At 37.1% G+C, this 20,620-nt stretch overlaps 1 protein-coding gene across 1 annotated transcript in view; it reads left to right on the plus strand.

Annotated features, from left to right (window-relative positions):
- INPP5F (inositol polyphosphate-5-phosphatase F) overlaps positions 1-20,620 on the plus strand; it is a 46,579-nt gene that overhangs the window by 18,980 nt on the left and 6,979 nt on the right. Inside the window, exons 3-15 of the mRNA XM_068398431.1 lie at positions 3,604-3,740; positions 5,114-5,242; positions 5,953-6,120; positions 6,409-6,465; positions 7,951-8,149; positions 10,552-10,731; positions 12,609-12,676; positions 13,133-13,257; positions 14,646-14,723; positions 15,472-15,592; positions 17,637-17,765; positions 19,325-19,442; positions 19,983-20,181. Of these exons, the coding sequence (XP_068254532.1) occupies positions 3,604-3,740; positions 5,114-5,242; positions 5,953-6,120; positions 6,409-6,465; positions 7,951-8,149; positions 10,552-10,731; positions 12,609-12,676; positions 13,133-13,257; positions 14,646-14,723; positions 15,472-15,592; positions 17,637-17,765; positions 19,325-19,442; positions 19,983-20,181 (1,708 nt within the window). The remainder of the gene's footprint in view (positions 1-3,603; positions 3,741-5,113; positions 5,243-5,952; positions 6,121-6,408; positions 6,466-7,950; positions 8,150-10,551; positions 10,732-12,608; positions 12,677-13,132; positions 13,258-14,645; positions 14,724-15,471; positions 15,593-17,636; positions 17,766-19,324; positions 19,443-19,982; positions 20,182-20,620) is intronic.

A 20,620-nucleotide genomic window follows, 5' to 3' on the forward strand; every position in this document is an offset into this window, starting at 1 on the left:
ACTACTTAGCAAGCTGATCAAATGTTGTAGTGCTAGAATATGCTCAGAGTTAATACTGTATATCTAGCTGTAACCAAAGCTGGATTTCTTAACCAGTTCCAGCAGCTTTCACTGAACTCATTCATTGCCACCATGCATTTTTCTGTTTCTTGGTCAAAGCACACTCCTATGTAGTTTAATGTCTGTACTTTTATTAATGCTGTGCTCTTCCAGTGCTGGTTAATTAAGACACAACTTAAACCCCGCTGGCAAGGTTGCATAGACTCAGTAAACAGAAGGGGAGTTCCTCCTTCTCTATCCCCAGGAAAGGAAAGCTTTTTTTTTTGTGAGCGTGCATCTGAAACTTGGTAGAAACAGAGTGGTTCAGCATCTGAAATCTCTTCAATGAGTGTAACTGCTGCTATTTCAAACTTCATCCAATCAACAACTTAAACCATTCTTTTTGCATGCAACTAATTTTTAAGTTATTCGAGTAACAATAAGAAAATGATAGCATGGAATTTATTGGCTAAAATCACTGGCAAAAAGCAGCATTTATGGTAAACTTAATCACAGTTTAAGAAAAGTTACTGCAAAAACATTTGGGGAAACTAAATGTTAGATTTTTTTGGGAAGCGTTAGAGAAAATAGTGATGTGCTGAGAGTGTTGAAGCAAAAGAGGAGCTAAATTCCTGTTTTAGTGAGGAATGGGAGGCAATACCTTACTTTAGATATAGTACTTTAAATTAGTTGTTGCCATCTGCTCTGCTGCAGTTCATAAAACACTAAAAATGAACATAAGATCTTAAGCGATGATTGAAAACGTGTACTCTTCTGGAATGACATAGCTGTAGTATTCTTCTGTACACACCATACCTCCCACATTGAGTAGAAAATAACTGATTTCTTTTTTAGAAGCTATTCTATGGAACTACTTTTTTTAACTGCAGAAGCACATACTCTATTTAGGGATTCAGTTATTTAGATATTGCTGGCAATTATGATATGCTGCTTCTGTGGCTATTGTTGAAGCTTTTACTTTAGGGCATACTTTATCTGCATAATTACTTCCTGACTCTTTTGATCTGCTGGGGAATTCCTGTTTTCTTTCAGTGTTCTGTGGCTCTGACTATAATACAAATAGAGTTTTGGAATCTACAGCAAGATGTCTTTGAGTGCATTTTTTTAAAATGACAAAAGGATACAGAACTCACTTGGCTGTACTAAGCTTTAAGTTCTTGTTTACTGCTACCAGGGTTTGTTAATCTGAGGTAAACTGAAAAGTAGCCAGAGATTTTTTTCTTTTCCAGTTTTCACTAAGGTGTATATGCTTAGAAATGCCTTTGCACTATACTTTTTTCCAATGGAATCATATTAATTATTTCACTGGAACCCTAGATGGTATCCTTTCTTAAGAGTATCTGTTTTATTTGTTGACATACACTGGTGATCTCATAAGAGTAAGTTGTGTGTCTAACCTTCTGTAGGTGGGAATAGATGAGATTATAGGACTGCCCAACAGGAATATCTGTCTGGATGCCCTATTTTATTACCCTTCTGTTAAGCTTGTATTGCCCTGGGTTTCCAGAGACTGTATTGTTTTTGCCTACTGGAAAACAATATAGAAAATAGTAGACATTCTTTTTAGATGAAGCAGTAGACATCATCTGCTGCTGGTGTTTTTGGCAGCATTTCAATTTACCCCTTTTTAAAAGGATTTTCTTACCTATTCATTGGTTTTCTCACTGTTGCATAGAATCTGCCCTCAGCTGCCCTTTTCTTATTTCCACCTTATCCCCATGGTTGCGAGGTGGAATGCTGAAGGCAGAGGCAGGTGTTCTCTAAGTCGTGTTGCCTGTACCTGTACAGAAAAGCTGTTCCAGCACCTGCTGTCTGTGAGGATAACTGTCTTGCTGGTGTTTGCTGTCACTCTCTTAAGGAGTCCTTATTTGTTATCCTTTGACCAGTTTTTAGGAGACTGTGCTTTGAGTAACCTGGTCCATCCAACCTCAGAGCTGACCCTGCTTGAGCAGGGTGACATCCTGAGATCCCCTCTGACCTGACTTGTCTCTGTGATCCTATAGAGATTATGATTCTGATGCTGTGCTCAGGAAGTAGTGCAGGGCTCCTTTTAGAAGATCACGTACATTAAATAAGTGGTGCATGTCTTCATTCCCCTTCACCTTCTCCCTTTTTGGGGGGCAGCCTCTGGTTCTCACAGCGCATTTGTAATTATGAGGATCTGTAATTTTTAAAGGCTTCTTAGTACCCAACATAAGCACATCTCTTTTCTAAAGAGAGTAATATAAAATCAAAATAAGGAGTGGAGTGTCATAACACACGGTAGTCTATTTACAATGATTATTCCTTTTCTTTACATACAAGAAATTGCTGCTTATACAGATCTTGTCAGATTTGGGTTGAAGTGTTCAAGGTTTTTAAAATTGCAGTTATTGGAAAGACGTTCACAGCTTTGATAGAGCTTTAATTCTATGCTGAGAGTATATTGGAAAATCTGGGAAGAGAACAGTTTGGGTTTCCTATGACTTTAAATCCTGAGCTTTTCTTAAGCACTCAGAGGATAAAATACTGTTTAGAATTTACTGAGCAAGGAAAACAGACTCTATATTTGCTATAAAGCCTCTAAATAGATTTTTCAAAGGCTATATGTTGTATTGAAAGGTATAATATGTGACACAATCTACTGTCACAAGTGTGGAAGCATATGTAAGTCTACCATAGCAGGCTTTTAATGTCTGTATATGACCTTTTCTGTTAAACTCATTGGGAGAAATAGTGAGTGTATATGTGTGTCTCTTAAGACTTTCTGTGCCTTTTCCATATCTCTTAACAGAACTTTCACTTTTGACTCATAAAAGCCCAGCATGTTACTGGTCTAACCCAGAGATTAAAATCTAGACAGTTAATGTCCAGGTACTATTCAGCAGTCAGTGGGAATGTTTGTTGTTCTGTTTCCCTGTCTCTTCAAAGTGTTGAAGCTATAATTGCAAATATTGTAGATTGAATGTGTGTATGCACCTCTTACCGGTATCTTCATTAATCTTTGGCTCATTAATTTCTACACCACTTAGATGCATATACTTCAGGAATGTTGTGAAGCTTTAAACATACATGAGTTGCTTTATGATGCAGTCCATGTTTGCTCACCATATTTCTTAACTCGTGATCTTGTATTCAGATATTACCCATGTCTGTTTGTTTTATACACAACGCAAGGTCTAAAGGGAAAATTTTAGCTTGCTGTCTGAGCTCCAGCTATTCCTTTCAAATTGTACTGCCATTAGTGACATTTGGAATGTGCAGCATCCTAGCGATTGCCTAACTGCTATAGATAAGCAGTGGTAACTTTACCTCTAATAGGTAAGTCTATGAAATAGTTAATCTCCTTATTATATTAGAGACGGAATGAGTGTTGGTTTTTAGAGTGGTTGTTTTTTATTGCAGTGCATAATAACAAAACATACAATAGTGAATCATCATTCACTGGAGTCTTCTAGTCAAATGGTTCCTGGCAGGGGTTTTACACTGGGGAGAAGCTTCTGGCAGACTAATCAAAGTAAATGCCTGACAGACAAGTCAAAGCATCTACTAATCTTTTTCCAGATTTACCGTGGTGGCTACTTTTAATTCGTCAGAAAGCATTGATTGGCAAACTTCCAGGAGACCACGAGGTCTGCAAAATAACAAAGATTGCAGTGATTCCACTTTCTGAAACAGAACCTCAGGATCTGGAATTAGAGGTATGACTATCTTCAATGAATTCTGACTTACCCCCTTCTGCTTCAGTGAAATTTAAATGTAAAATATAATAGTTAAACACATGCCTCTTATCTCTTTTTCCTGGTGTATGCAGACACATTGAACATTTTGGGGTCTTTTAAATGCTGTTTTTTTGATTGAAAGTTTTTTTTAAATAGAAACCATAAGTTCTGCTAGGGAGGGAAGTTACAACAAAATTATACCCAGATTTCATAAAGACCTTAGAAAATACAACACAAGAACAGAATTTGGTTGGTGTAATTGAGCAACAGATCATTTGAGAACAGAACTGAATCCACTGCAACCATCTAAAGGCACAAAGCTGTAGACTAGGACAGGAACCTTGTTTTTTGCTTAAAAAAAAATTCTCCAGATTACCTCTTAATGTCTAGGATAGTAAGACTTCCAGTAAATCCTAGTACTCTAACATGATGTACACTGTGGTTAGACTGTTGGGAGAACAATTCTGTCTTCAGGCTGCTTTTCTGAATGTGTGTGGCAGGGAGGATGATGACAGGGGGACAAGATGACTTGTAATAGTCTTTATGGTGCCTGTATGACAGCATGAGAATCCTTCACTGAAGAGGGAAAGAATAACATGGAATCTCCAAAGCTTTGGTGGAACTCTAGGAGCATGAATTGCTGATGAAGCACTGCTTTAGATTGTAGGCATTAGAACCTCTCAGGGTCTGAGATACAAGAATATGACTTGAAATCTGGATGTAATACCTTTCTGTTCTTAGTCTTGTAGGCAAGAACATACTGCATCTGCTAGGTGCTTCTATGCCTAGAAACCTGTACAAGAACTCAGGTTTGCAGTGCCTCCCAAGTACTTCAACTCACTCCTGAGGTTATCCCCAAATATCTCTGAGAGGGTTTCATGTGTGTGTTTTTTGGGGGAAGAAGCTATCATATCTTTGCCCTCTGAATCAGAGCAGAGTATTTTTTTTTTAAGGGATGCTCTTGCTTCCATCCTGTTTTGGAATATTAATTCTATAACTTGGCTTCAAGGGAAACCATTACATTGCAGAATTTTTTTCCAAAAGAGAATGGATAAAGGAAAAACAATTAAGTGAGTAATGTTAAAGTGTAATTTGGGTGGGAAGTTGAGGTGGGTCTGGATACTCAAGTCATATCAAAGTGAGGCAGACATTCTCATAGTCACAGGAGAAAATGCCTTTTATAAAAAAGTGAGAATTATGCTATAGATAGAAACCTGCACGTCTGCGCTGTATTTGACTGTGTCCCCTAGGTTTGAACATTGCATTCTTGCTTTTGTAGACTTTAATTAAAATTTCCTTGAACTTTTAAAAGAGTATTAAAGTATTGGCTTTAATTCAATATCATTATTTAGCTTTGTAAAAAGCACCATTTTGGGATAAACAAGCCAGAGAAGATTACACAGTCCCCAGATGACACAAAATTTCTGCTGAAGACTCTAACTCAAATTAAATCAAATGTGTCTGCTCCAAATAAAAAGAAGGTAAAGCTTTCTGCTGTTTTCTTGTTTTTTGTTTTTTTTTTCCAAATGTTTAGTTGATAATTCAAAGGTTGTAGTGCATGATCAAATGGAGTACAAAGACCTAAAAAGAGAACTAGTAAAAAACTGGAGAATGTGCAGCTACTCTGTCTTAAAGATCAGTTTAATTTTTGATTAATTAACTGTGGCTCTTCTATGATTTTTCATTTTGTAACTATATAATTTTGACAGAATTACTAATAGGGTGCCTTCTTACCAGGATTAACTTCTAGTGGGATTCTAAACTTCTACAAATTGCTCTGCATAATCATCTCTTCTAATATAGAATTAGAGCCAAAATTTGATGCACAGTTCTTATCAAAATGCTTTTACACAATAGTGGCTTGAATTAGAAAGTCCAAACGATATTTATTAACATTAAACATGTAGATGCAATACTTCTTAGAATCTCTTGAGACTGAAATGTACTACTTGAATGTAAGCTCCAAAAGTTTGAGTCTGACTGCTCTGAATGCCCTTACTGCTAAAAGTTAATAGCATGATGTTTCTGAAGATGCTGTCCCTTGTGTTTATCTCTGCTAGGAATTTTAATGTCCTGCTCCTCGATGGGTAAATGTTTGTCCAACAAGGTTAGAAATGGCATTTAGCAAATATGGCTGGAGTCTTTTTCCGTCGGAGAGAAAGACATAAGAAAGCCCTTACTTTTCTTTCAGATTAAAGAAAGCAAAGAGAAAGAGAAGCTGGAGAAGAGATTATTGGAGGAGTTGTTCAAAATGTTTATGGATTCAGACTCCTTTTACTACAGCCTGACCTATGACCTAACAAATTCTGTGCAGAGGCAGAGTGCGTGTGAGAAAACGAACTTACCACTGTGGCGAAAAGTAAGTTGTTGGGTTTTTTCCTTCTGGGAGATGTGCTGTTCAGTAATGTATGTGGTACAAACTTGACTGGTCACATTCTCTGCTAGTATAATCTACAGCAACTGAAGATCTTGCCCTGTAACCAGCTTCAGTGCGAGGAAATGAAACAAAAGTCTCCAGCAGCATGTCTTGAACTGAGCTGTTATATTCAAAAGCAGTGAACACTAGACTTGTATGTACAGTTGTAGTGAATAACACTGGTGTCTTTACCAAAGGTATTGCAAAAACTGCCCTTTTTGTTTTAAACAGGTTGATGACAGATTCTTTTGGAACAAGCACATGATTGAAGATCTCATCAGCATTGATGTGAGTCTTATTTCTAACAACATGTATTATGAGAACCATTCTTCTTAGTTTTAGTTGAAATTGTTTACATAAGGCCTCACAGAAGTTTACTTAAAAACCTGTTTGGCAGACAGGTCAGGATCAGAGCTGTGCCTTTTGAAGCTCAGCAGCTGGCATTACCTTCTTTTATTACAGTAAAGCAATGCAGAATAACTTGTGTGATAGGTTTGTGCTGATTTCTGAAAGTAAACTTAAGATGCATTCATCTGTGAAATGATTTATCCCTGGACAGAGCTGAACTTGATAAGGAGGAGGAGCCAGAAGAGAGAGAAACTCTAAATTCCAAAGTGTTCTTGAGACAAGATTTTTTTGTTCCTAAGTGTAGAACACTGTTTTTCTCCTTGAACAGAACAGCTGATCAACGTAACAATAGTGTAGAACAAGTTATTCTGAACAGCTATTCAGAGTAGATAAAGCATTTTCCTGGCTAATGAGCACATAGAGAAACATAGAACTCTTTCTTCAGTATATGATCTCATTTCACTTTAAATTAACCTTGTAGATAAAGGACTGAGTTACTACTATATGCCAGTTTAGGCCAAGCCTTAGGTTCTTTTAAAGATGGCAGCAGCCATTTTACCTTATGCCCTGCATCTCTTTCATGAATAATTTTATGTACTCTGGTTATGGAGTCAGAGCAGGGTAAACCTCGATTCTCTGTGAAAAGTTGTGTATAATGCAGGAGTTTAACTAGTTGTATTTTTCATGTTATACAATATAAATGGATAACCTTGAATTAGTAGGGAATTTAGATCTCACTTCTGTTTAAGAAATGGAGGTTTTAGGGTGACAAAACACTAATGCACAGAGCCCTGAACAAGTTGGCTTGGATATTGAGTTGGACCATATGAAGCTCATGCTAATGTGTTTTGCTGAAAACAGGCTAACAACATTACACTTTTAAATTTTTATCTATCTGCCTATATAAATGTAATATACTACATGTCCACGTAGAGTTGTAAAGCTGCCTGAAAGCAGAAACTAGGTAATAAAATACCTATACCTGCTGTATCTGAACTGACTGTCCTTGTCTTTGACATGAGAAGTTACTACTTTAAGCTTTTGATGTGCTTAAACATCAGATGTAACATTGTATTGAAAACTCCTTTTGGGGAAACTGGGAAAGAATGTTTTAAATATTGTAGGGTTTTCTTCTGTCCCTAGATAGCTGGGAGTAGAGGAGGGCTTTTTGCCTTGCCTTGATTCAGCTTGCTTCATCTCCAGAGAAAAATCTTAAGTTGCTTTTCTTCCTCCTGATTTAAAAGCCCTACAATTAATAGAAGAAAAATGCTAGTACCTTTTACAGAAACAAAACAAGGATATGGCAGAGATTTCTTAAAACATGAAAAGCATGTGAAGCAACTGTTCATAAACATGAGAAATGGCAGAAATAATTGTAGGTAATGTAGAACCAACAGGAATGTAAATGTTTTTTGTAACCTTCAGAATGCTGAAGTGGACTTCTGGATTATACCCATCATACAAGGATTTGTGCAAATTGAAGAACTTGTAGTAAACTATAGTGAATCTTCTGATGATGATAAGAGCAGTCCTGAAACTCCTCCTCAGGAATCAACTTGTGTAGATGACGTTCATCCAACATTTCTGGTGGCACTTATTTCACGCCGGAGTCGGCACAGAGCTGGTAGGCAAACATAGTTCAAGGTATTGGGATTGTTCCTGAACGCTGGAGAGGGATGCAGAAAATAAAACTTGAGTGGCGTGTTGTTCAGCAGATGGTCAGCCCTTGTCAAAGGATGCGCTACAGCCTTTCCTGCTTATAGGAGGAAGAGAGAAGGCTGTAGTGCATACAGCACTACGCAGCTCTTACTTAGAGTGGTTACTAAGTGAGCTTCGCTAGTCTCCTCTTGATCACTGAATGTGTCTGTGGAGGTCACAGTTCTGAGATAAAGGTCCATGTTTGCAAACACCTTAATTAGGACCTTGTGTACAGCTTTGTCCTGATAGATTTCAGTAGGTCTGGGTGGGAGTTAAATTTTCAAAAGTCTTCCTTTGAGGGCTTTGACAGCAGCTGAATAGAGACTTGAAAAGGCACGTGTGTGTGCGTGCCTGTGTCCCAAGAGATGTTTGTGTAGGGCCAAGGTGTCACATAAGAAGCAGGCTTTGGTCCTGCACCTTATTTGACTTACTCTAATAGTAGCAAGGCAAACAAAAATTATTCCCTGTCCTTAGGAGCACAGAAAGAAAGATTGAATCACTTTACACTTTAATAGGTCCTGTTCAACTCTAACCCTTTTCAGTCTATCAGATTTTTTTAAGATAATTCTTCACTGTGTCCAACTCCTTTACTACACAGTCAGGTTTAACTGTTCAAAAAAAAAAAAAAACAAAGAAAAAAAGCTAGTGAGCTTACTGGTCCCCTGATATGGGACTGGCCTTTGTACCACAGCTCACTTCAATGTGTTTAATTCAGTTCCCAGGAAAATTATTTGTCAGAACAACTCAGAGTAAATACTTGAGGGTTTCAGGGTAGCATCTAGTTTGCAGTATGCCTTGTTTATACTAAATTGTTTTACAGGTAGAGAAACTGAATTGCAGAGGGCAAATTTCTTACTGATTCTGTCTTAGTATTGATGACACTGTGCTCATCTGATTGCTAGTCCAGAGCATAAGCTGTGTAGAACTTTCTCCCTTGACACAAAAAGATTGTTTCAGTAAATTGATGCAATGTTTTGAAGAATAATTATAGGATTGTGTGTTTAACTCATTCTGTAATACATAATTTTAACCAAGAGTTCAAAGTGTTTTCATTTTTGAAATACTGTAGTTAAAAAAAACCCAACCCCCTAAAAAAACAGAGGATACACTGATTTGAAAGCCTAAGATACTTCTGTGTTAAATACACTGATTCTTTATTTGCCAGGCAACTTGTTTGTGATTTTAAAAAAAACCCAACACTGCACTAAATTATCAACATGCACAAGAACTTAAGGAAAGGTACCGTGAGCTAAAGACAGACAGCTGCTCTTAGACTAAGAGAGTAAGAGCGTAGTGTCTGCAAAAGTTGGGATATCAAAAGTAAGGGAGCTGAAGTTTCTTGTGCAATGATTTTGTTTGGGTTTTAGTGTAAGAGCCACTCTTGGTGGCAGGACCTAAGTAAAGGGTGTCTGATGCTTTGGTCTAAAAGCTCCTGTCTGATTAAAGGCTGCAATACTGCTCTGATGTTTTGTGACCTTATAAAGGTCCCTATGTTAAGGTATTTTATGTTCCTTTCACTTCCCTATTTCTAACCTCTTCCCTTCTCTCCCATAGTCCTTAGCTAGAGCTGTTGAGGTCCAGTGCTACTTCAGAACTTGTAACAGAGTTGTTCCTGTTCTGTGGAACTGAATTTCTATGCTATAAACCACGGCCTTGAATCTTTCTCCAACCCTTTTTACTTATTCCTTCCTCATCCCTTGCTACCACCTGCATCCTTTCTGAAATGGTGATGTACTCTCCTTTGAGTAAGGGTATGCAAACACTTATCTGATCTGTTTAATCAGATCAGAGATGGCTACGCAAAAACCAGTGTAGTCAGAAGAGCAGTATCTGTTCTTAATGTGCAGAATTAGTCATACAGGTTAAAGCAAAGAGGGGGAAGTCTTCTGTTTTGTGGAACGTGCAAATCTCCTTGGGCTGCTTGTGGGATCTCTTATTGTGAGAAGCAGAGCATCTGTCAGTAAAAGTGACCTTAGGTTCATGGAAAGTACCACGCACTAAAGTAAAACTTTCTGCTAGACTTGACAGAAGAGGAAGTAATGTATCCTTTAGGGTGGACTAGACATATCTGTGACTTTATAGTGCCAGTAGACTGCCTTGCCCTGTCAACTTACTTTCAGCTGCTCATAGTATATCAGTAAATAAACTTTATCCATATAGTCAACATAATTTTGGGGGATTAGACTAGGATAGGAGTGACTTTTACCATTGGTCATGAATTTTGGCCAGAACTCTCTTCTTGTGTTACTGTTGTCAAAAACAATAACAAAAGTTATTAATGTTTAGACTAATACTTAAATATGAATTGATCATTCTCATTCCTCCTAGGAATGCGGTATAAGCGAAGAGGTGTTGATAAAAATGGAAATGTGGCAAATTATGTTGAGACAGAGCAACTGATTCATGTTCATAATCATACTCTTTCATTTATACAAACAAGAGGCTCTGTGCCAGTTTTCTGGAGCCAAGTTGGATATAGATATAACCCACGGCCCCGACTGGACAAGAGTAAGTATTTGAGTAGAATACCTAATGATCGGAATTCCTTTTGAAATAGGTTCATTGGAGTGTTACTTTACCACTAGTCTTCCAGTGGCTCTTTCTAAAAGCCAGAAATAACAGTAATGACTTGACTTCAGTTAACTCCTACTCTTAATTGCAACTATATAGAGCTTTGATTTCTTGTCCATTATAAATTCCAACAGGTCTTGAATTTTGATATTTAATGAAGTACCTGTTTTCTGTCTAGTCTTATTTGTTGCAGTGTTTTCTGTGTTGGGAAGGGAGACAATTTGGCTTTCTTTTGAGAACCTGCTTAGACATTGATGTCTTATAAATATCTTTGTCTACTAAGTTAACTTATGCTGAAGTTCCTTCTGTGTTAACAACTGCTATTTCGATGTGGGAAAACATAGACGTTTCATATAACACTAGTTTTGTAGCATGCTTTTGTCTTCTCTGAAATTAAGTACTGTCTAGTGGGCTTTCTCAGATCTAAATTGCTTCCTTTTCCACTCAAAGATGCTGCAAAAGCCAAAGCATGTAAGAATATCGATGAGACTGTGGCAAATCTGGATGCTTGTATGAACTAGATATTCATAGCCTGAAATTTCTTAAAAGGTAAAGGTCAACAGAATCTTCTCTAGGCTTAGCTTTGTAAAAGAGAAACTTTTCTCTGAAGGATTCTAGTATGTTCACGACCTTGTATAATCAGACTTGCACAGAGTTGACTGGCATCTTAGATCATAAGTATGTACTTGTGCAAGTCCACTTGTGTTGGATTCACATTCTCCTCTAGCATTAGCAGGTCTAGTCTTCTGCCATTGAAGACTGTTTTGAGGGCTGAAAATAAAAAAGAAATAAATCTGCTCTTTCAGAGGGGGCTGTGATGTTGGAACGTTAAAGGGCCGTGTTTCCTTGCATCTTGAGTAAGACCTAGTAAAATGGGCCTTCAAGCTTGCTTAGGAACTTGGTCAAAGCACGTAATTTTAAGTTGGCAAGCAGTTACTATTATTGCAGACTTAAGGAAGATGCATCAACAAATTTGGGTTTCTTGTGATTTTTATACCAAATAGCCTGGAGATTACTGGAGAAGGATGACTTGCTGCCACATCATGGAAACGGAAATTTAAATAAATTCATAAAGTGAGGAGAACGAAAATAAACCACTTCCCAATCTCCCCCAGATATTTGGAAGTGACGCTTGATTAGCTCCAGCTGAAACCTTATGCTGTGACATCTGTTTATAAAGCTGAGCAGTTCTTTTTGTTCATCTATTTTTTTCTTTCCTTCCTAATAGGATTAGTTTCAAAAAAATTGCATTTAATTTGATAGATTTACAGATAGGAATTGAGACTTCTAGGAACCAGTGGTACGTTCAATCAACCACAGAGCATTTTTGGTTTTTAGCTGCAAGTAGTTTTGTCCTCTAGGAGAACTGGGTAACACTTTCAGTATTATCCCCTGTCCTGCATGGCCCCCTTTGCAAATTGCAAATCTTTCTTGTACTTCAGTTTGCTTTTTCAAGAGGCAAAACAAATACAAGTACTCTTTTGGAAGAGATGTTCATTTGGGTGTGTGGTCCATATGTGGCAGGATTGAACAGGCTTATTGAAAGTTAAATTTTTGTCCAATCTCCTCTGCACAAAAAGCAAAATAAAGCAGAATTTCAGAATGGTGTTTCCTGTACACTCTAGTAGTAGAACAACAATGTCGAAGTTGAGGAAATTGATGAAAGACCTTTAAAAGTAATTCTGTACAATGTGTTACGTTGTGTGTCTAAGTACTTTGAGCAAAGCTATCTTGGTTTTTTAAAATATAGATTTGGGCATGATTTTATACTTCAAGCAGGACTTGATGCTGAACAGGCTGTTTCTGCCTTGTAGGTGAAAATGAAACAGTGTCCTGTTTTCGTGCACACTTTGAAGAACAGCTGAAAAATTACAAGAAGCAGGTGAATGCTACATGATAAAATAGTAATCTTAAGAAAACTCAGGGGATGAAAGTTAATGTTTTTTAGTTAGTTTTTCTTGTTGGTGATATGGGTTGTGGTTATTTTAGAAGCTTGTTGACAATTGGAAGCATGGTACAAAACCAGAATTTTAGTAAGTTTTTTCAAGTATCCTTGTAAGTAAGTTCTAAAACACAGCAATAACTTACAGCAATGTGTAAGCCCCACTTTTGTGTAGCTGTCTTGTGAATTCATAGCTTCTCTGTATTAAAATTCAGGTAGGAAGGTAACTAACTGTTGGAACTTTTTTGATCTTGGGTACAATCTAGCAAAGACTGTTAACTTTAGCATGATTACCTACAAATCTTTTTTTAACTCCTGAGCTATTTGTTATACCATGGTGTATATCTAAGCAAGTCATGTAGCAGATGACAAGTGTTACATTAAACTTTTGAACAGGTTATTATTAATTTGGTGGATCAGACAGGCAGAGAGAAGATTATTGGAGATGCTTACCTTAAACAAGTCCTTCTGTACAACAATGCAAATCTGACTTATGTTTCGTTTGACTTCCATGAGCACTGGTAAGAAACATTTTAAAAATGTTACTTTGCTTTTTTTGTTAGTATGAAAGGAGAGTAGAAGAGAGGAGAAAAGCCATTACTGTTTCTATTTCTGCATGAAACACTCTTAAATAGGAAGAATGCATTTTGTAAACTAAAGCACTATAAAAGTTCAAGTTTGGATAACCAGGCACTGCTGTTTGTTGATCTTGTGTCCCTGACCTGTTAAATATGCAGTTATTAGACAAAGCTTAGAAGTTGTTGTGCATTTTAAGCAAGAGAGTTTCCTTAAGCATGCTATGAATGTGAAGCTGTGGCTGACCTGCTTTTCTAACTATGTAGCATTCTGCTCTTAATGCTTTACTACAAGCCATTCTTCTGTTTCTCTTGCTTGTTTCTATAAACATATGATGGGTTCTTTCAGAACCCTGATGCTCTTGTTCCATTATAAAATACACTGGATTTTTATTTTAATCCGGTATGAATAGTTGCTGTTTTCATGACTCCACTCTGATGTTGGCATGGTCTAGTGCAGTGTTCGCATGCCCAAGCATGTGATCTGTCACACAGGCATGTATTTCTCATGCTGCCCTCCAGCAGACTGCATTTGTGTACAAATATGGGGTCTAAAAACTCTGTTGTAGTCTTCATTTCCTAACTTAATCTAGGGGTTGCATCTGGCCTGGAAAAGCATTACTGACTGAATAAGTATGTCATTAGTGGATATTGTCTGATGGGGGAAAAAGGGGGGAAAAAAAATCCCTCAAAATAATATTGGCCTTTAAGACCCTTCTTTTCAGTAGCACTATTGACATCCTGAATTGATTTGATACTTACTCGTTTGTTTAAATGATCTTTCATTTTTTTGTTTACTTTTCTCCTAAGTACTGCTGTAGTAACCAGGACTGTTTCTTTTTGCACTGTGATCATGAGTGAATGGTGAACAATACTGAAAAAGACCTGGTGGGGTGGGGGGAGGAGAGGATGATATGTCTGTAGGTGTTTGTTTATTTTTTTTTTTGTAGAATCACTGGTAAAGCAGGGCAGGCCATCTCAATTTCAAATCTACAGTGCTTACTTTTGTTGAGACTGTGCCTAAAATGAGAACAGAATGTTGCACGTGCCTGATTAGCTGCACACTTCTCCTTCCTTATGGAAGAAGCATTCAAGAATGCAAATTCTTGAGCATCGAAGGATCTGAGTCTCTTGCCTTAAGTTTAGATATTGAACTATGCTTTAAAATAGTTTTAAATATTGACTGCTATTTAAAGTTTATTGCAGGAGAGAATGTCTCTCTTTCTCAAGTAGCCAGAACACTATCTTTGTTAACATTACTTAATTATTTTATATTATTTGTAAAGAAAAATCACTATTGTAGTTCAAACTAACTCTGAAATTCTGTGTTTTAGCCGAGGAATGAAGTTTGAAAATGTTCAAACACTGACTGATGCCATTCATGATATTATTCTTGACATGAAGTGGTGCTGGTAGGTACTTAACTCTTTTTAGCCTAGTATGAAATATTTGTGGGGGAAAAAACCCACAAACCAGTACATATTCAGAGGCCTTGATTTTGTCGTAACTGATATGTTTTATATTCTTCTCTTGGTGCTCAGCTTGTGTCAAAGTTCTTGTGTTCTGAAGTATTGGTGTTCTACACATGTAACAGCAAAAATTCTCAGATGCTGTTTTCTGCCTGAGGTTTACTGCATTTAATGCTTCTAGGGTTTCTTATATTTAATGTGAAACACTTTATTTGACCCACAAACCCTAGAACGCCAACCTCACTGTTGAAAACAGTAGGCATGTTTGACCTTTAGTTTGTACTGATTTAAGTTCATGCATTTTGGGAATGAGCATGGCTGCAGTCTTTCGTTAATATATTGCTTGATATGTGTTGTGTGAAGTGATGCTGTCATTACTGTGGTTTCTAAGTTTTTGAAATTAAATGCCATCTCTTGAAAGCTCATATTATATATGTATGAATCGAATTCAACATCTGATTACATATCAAGTTTATGGCCCCAATAGGATGTGTGTTGGATATCTAGCCTAGATGAAAAAGGAGGATAGGTGGGAACAAGAGTAGTTAATTCTGAATGGGGTGTGACTGGGGTGGTGAGGGAAACTATAAACAGTATTTCATGTGTAAAATTTTCTGCTGTTTGTAGAAGCTGATAAATTACACTGGATTTTAACTGTCTTGTATGCTTTTGCTCTATTTTCTGTTGAAAGGGTTGATCAAGCTGGTGTGATTTGTAAACAGGAAGGGATTTTTCGAGTTAACTGCATGGACTGTCTGGATCGTACCAATGTCGTGCAGGCTGCTATTGCAAGAGTGGTCATGGAACAGCAGGCATGTATAACTAATGTACTTTTCAAGTACTGAGCACATCAGAACTTAGTAGTTATTCACAGGGAAATCTGTGTGTTTGAAAAATGCTAAACTAATCTGTACTGAAAAGGATCTTTGCAAACTACTTGGAGAGCCAAGAAGCTGAAAGTAATATGTACAGCTAAAAAAGCTTCAAATCATTCTAAAACAGTGAAGCCTAGTCTCCTCCTTCAGAGAGGAAATGAGTGTCTGTCCACATCTTGGAGAGGATTCTTTTGTTTTGATTTAGTAATTTTAAGTTGTGCAGTAATACAAAGTTTAAAAACAACCCCACTCCCCCCCAAATGAGAAGTTAAAGGTCTAAAATCTAACTAGTAGTTGGATGCTATTTTAGCCTCTTTGAAGTGAAATACTGTGGTGCAGCAGGTTGGGAGATTGGTTGTCTCTTCTGTGTGTAGAGGAGAAACTTATTCATGATGTAAATATCCAAGGTGTCTGACTACCGTGCTCTGGAATAGTTCTCCCTGTATAGGGAAGACATTTCCAAGCAGACTGAGAACCATTTTGTCTTTCTCCTCTTTGTCCTGCCCCCCATTTGCTTTTTGGTGTAGAAGCTCAGGGGTGATTGTCTTCCCTTGTGAAGACTTAATTGTATTACAACTGAAACTTCGAAGCCTCAGTTACAGCCCAGCACAAAATGGAACAAACCTGACTGTGCTTAAAGTGAAAGACAGAGGATGACATCGGTCCTTCATTAGGAAGAATGAATGAATGGCTCTAACCGTTGTATCTGGTAGTTCCTGTTTGTCATCTGCTTTTATGAACTCCTGACATAGAGTATCGGGAAGGAGGGGTGGGACCAGCAATCCCACAGTTGTTATTTTAGAATAGGATTCCTACATATGTTAAACCTGTGAGTTCAAAGGCAATCTTTCAAGAGTTATATAGATTGTTGTGAAGAGTATTTCAGTAATCATTACTATTGTATTAGCTTGTGATGTGCTACAGCCATCCCATATTGTAGCTGAAGTACTTTGGAATCAATTCATAACTGAGAAATGCCCTAAGTTTGGAAGGTGACTGACATGAAGTAGAAGACTGAGGATTACATGTACCTTGCCTTTGCACTTCCATGGAACCATAGGACTTGTTTTCTCTCAGCTGGGAACTTGATAGGGTTTTCAAAATCAACAAACAGACTTGTATAAATTTTGATCCAACTCACAAAGAGTGCTTGAGTGTGTTTTTCTTGGTTGTCAGTTGAGGTTTGCCTGTGATTTAGTCTAAGTTATCCCTGCAGTTGGTCTGACATTTAATGACTATGTTGCAGTTATATATGTGCGGTTTTACTGATTCAGTGTGTGTAAGAAGACTTAAGTTTATATTGTACCCAAGATTTATCTTGGAAAAACTTTAATACTGGTTGTTCTGAAGAGTAAGTTATCTTACTTTCAGTATCAGTGTTAAACAGTAACTGTCCAAAATGCACAAGCATTAATAATAAACACAACATATGAAGTTGTTTTAAGGTTTTGTTTTGGGGGAGGATTAGGTTTGAAGGTGGCGCCACTACATTTGCTTTAGTGTCTAGAAGCAAAAGACTAAGAATCTGGTCTGCTTTGTCTTGTAACTGAGAAAAGATTCCATTTCTTTATGTTCAGCCCTTTGAGGTCACAAATGCCTCTGCAATAGAAGACATTAACTTGTTTATCCATGTTAAGTTCTGTCATGTCTGTTCTTTGATAGTTCTCTATCAAATAGAAACACGTCCTGTATCGTGAATAATCTAGAGTAACTTGTTTTCCTTCAGTTAATTTTTTGAAGATTGACTCCTACATCCATAATTGATATATTACTGTGGCATCCAGTGATACGATGTTTAACAATGAATTAGTGATTCATTGCTAACAATTTAATCTGACAAATTAGTGGAATGGGTTCCTTTTTCAGATCATATAAAACTTACTTAAATGCTTGTCAGGCATTCGTGTTTTCTGTATCAAGCTGTGATACTGAGAATGATTTTTATCTTGAACCTTATATTAATATCTATGTCAAATTCCAGCTCAAAAAACTGGGTGTGATGCCACCAGAACAGCCTTTGCCAGTGAAATGCAATAGAATCTACCAGATAATATGGGCGAACAATGGAGATGCCATAAGCAGGCAGTACGCCGGCACAGCAGCCTTAAAGGTAAAGGGTGAAAAGTGTTACCGGTTCTGATGAGCAGCATGCTGTGTTACAGGCTTCATGTTCAGTGGAGAACTCCTGTATATGTAGCAAAGTTAGCTAAACATTCTGCATGTTTTTGTTTTGAAGAGGCATGAGGCCTTTCAATAGAAGAGTATTTTGTATAATGCTTTGTGTAAACTGGAGAAGACTTGAGTGTCCAGGTGTCTTGTGGCAGTGCTGGCTGTAGTTTAACTTCATTCTGTTTCATGTCTAGATACAAAGCACAGTTGAGCTTAGAGTTTAAGATCTATATTAAGCATTGCTTCTACTTAAATTTAAGCATGGTTATAGTACTTTTAAGCAGTTACAGTAGTTACAAAAATACTCTGAAGGACTGAAGATGAGGATACGTAGGTAGGACGGTGATATTAATTACGTATATTTTTCTAAAGACTTTTCTTAAACTGCATTGCAACTAATTACCAAGATCAGAAATAGGGCATGAAACTCCGTAGTGTTCACTCCTGCTGCTTTGAAAAGTCATAGAATTTGAGCTACTTTCTGTGTGTATAGTCACTGGTGGAACAATTTTTAGTATTTCTGATATTTGGCATTGGAAAAACCTTTACAGTGGAAATGCTTAACACTTAAATCTCTTTTTAAATCTCTCTACTGAACTTTGATTAGTCTGTTACATTAATCTGCTTTAAAAAAATTATAAAAATGAGCCTGACATGCTTGTCTTGATTGTAAATTTACAACTTTAAATTTGAAGCACAGAACTTGATTTATAGAACTGAATTTTCAGCCATTCTGCTTGAAGATTTCTCTACTCAATAGTGAGTTTCATGGATTAAATTTATGTGCAGTTTAATTGTGATATTTCTTTTCAAGTGTGTTTCACTTTCAAATTAAATGTTCTTCACAGTAGTTGACATGGCTTTTAGAACTGCTCTGTGCCAATGTTCAGAGTGTCTCTGAGAACAGAATTCTCTAATGAAGTGTAACTACCAAAACTGCTTTTTATTCAAATTCTAAGCCTTCCATGGCCTAGAAACTTTCTTTTGTTTCTGAGCTTGTGGGGATATGTACAATTTTCCTTCAGTTTGTTATGCTTGTCTTGTTTTGGTAGCAGAAGCAGAGGAGATGAAAACCATTTTTCAGTAAGCTCTAGCCTTCTCCATTGTTCCAGTAGTGGTCCTTTTCCCTTATTTTTTGGCCTTTAATGTTTTGGGGTTTTTTTTTTTTGAGGTGTTCAAGCATCCCAGTGACTGATGTCTTGAAAGTTCTGCTTTAATGTTAGCTGGCATATATGTCCAGATTACTGTTTCCTATTAGGACTTTATATAGGATCATAGGTATGTCAAAAGCATAAGATTCTCTGCAGAGTCAAACAATGCCATGAGAAGTAGATGCTCTTTGAAAATCAATATTTTTGACTTCTATATGAACATGTTACGTGAACCTAATTTCTGAGTTGTCATGTATTCAGTTCTGAGTTTCAGAATGCCAAAGCTTTTAAGCTGAGACTGCTACTTCAGAGTTGTGTATGTGCATGATTCGCATGTTCTGTGTAACAGGGTGACTTCACAAGGACTGGTGAAAGAAAGCTGGCAGGGGTAATGAAGGATGGAGTTAATTCTGCCAACAGATACTACTTGAATCGTTTCAGGGATGCTTATAGGCAAGCAGTCATAGGTAAGAGTATAATTTCAACAAAGCTGAACTATGGTATTTAGAAAAGTTTATTGAAATCATCTTGGCTTTATCTTTTTGACTTTTTTTTTTTCCTGAAACTTAAAAGCACTTTGAGTGTATATAATGTTCATGTCTATGTAGTGGATACCATATGGAACAGTCATTCTCCATTTGGAGATTAAACAACATTCTATTCAGGGGGATTACGTGCAGTGTAACTCACAGTAGAATTTTCTCCTAACTTCATTTTAGCATTAACTGTCTGGTAACATCTCTATTAGACAAAGTGAAATTTATGTAGCAAATGTTTCTTAAAATGGTGAGTTAGCTCTTGATTTTCATTGAGAGAAGATAGTGTTACACCTACTGAGTTTTCAGTTTCAGGGAACATTCTGTTCAGAAAGAATAACTAACCATTTTTCCAGAGTAGCTTCAAATATGAAACACTTGGAAGGAATTTACAAAGTAATCAACAGACTGTTGCTGTATATCACTTATAACTGTTGGTTCCTTGTTTGAAATTTTGTGTGTTTTACTTAGATTTGATGCAGGGTATCCCTGTAACAGAGGATCTTTACTCCATATTTACAAAAGAGAAAGAGCATGAAGCCCTGCACAAGGAGAACCTGAGAAGCCATCAGGAACTGATCAGCCAGCTGTTGCAGAGCTACATGAAACTGCTCTTACCAGATGATGAAAAATTCCATGGAGGATGGGCACTTATTGACTGTGATCCGAGGTTTGTTGAATAAAGTCATAATTGATCAGCTGCTACTATGATACCTCTGTTAATTACTACTGATGTTAAATTATTTTGATAGCTGATGTGTTAACAAGTGGACACTTTTGTAGAATGACAAGAGTCCTTGAAGGGATTGAATACTTGTAATTGTAAAAGGAAAGGTCCTCTAAACATGCTTTTCCCAAAGTGCCATAAAAATGGTGCATGCTGGAGTTACCTTTGAGACATCACCTGGAAATGCATGCATGCAGTTAATATTGCCAAAATGTGGTAGACACCATGGAGAGAACTTCTAACCACCCTTAGTTGTAGAAGGGGCTGTTTGAGGAGCCCCTTGAGGGCTGTTGTTCCTTATTGCTTTACAGGGAAAGTGTAACTTTACTTCAAAGCCATATCTGATCAGATTAAATTCTTGTGTTATTAGTCAGTAGTAGGA

The sequence above is a fragment of the Nyctibius grandis genome, chromosome 4, assembly GCF_013368605.1.
Source record: "Nyctibius grandis isolate bNycGra1 chromosome 4, bNycGra1.pri, whole genome shotgun sequence".
NCBI classification, from domain to species: Eukaryota; Metazoa; Chordata; class Aves; order Nyctibiiformes; family Nyctibiidae; genus Nyctibius; species Nyctibius grandis.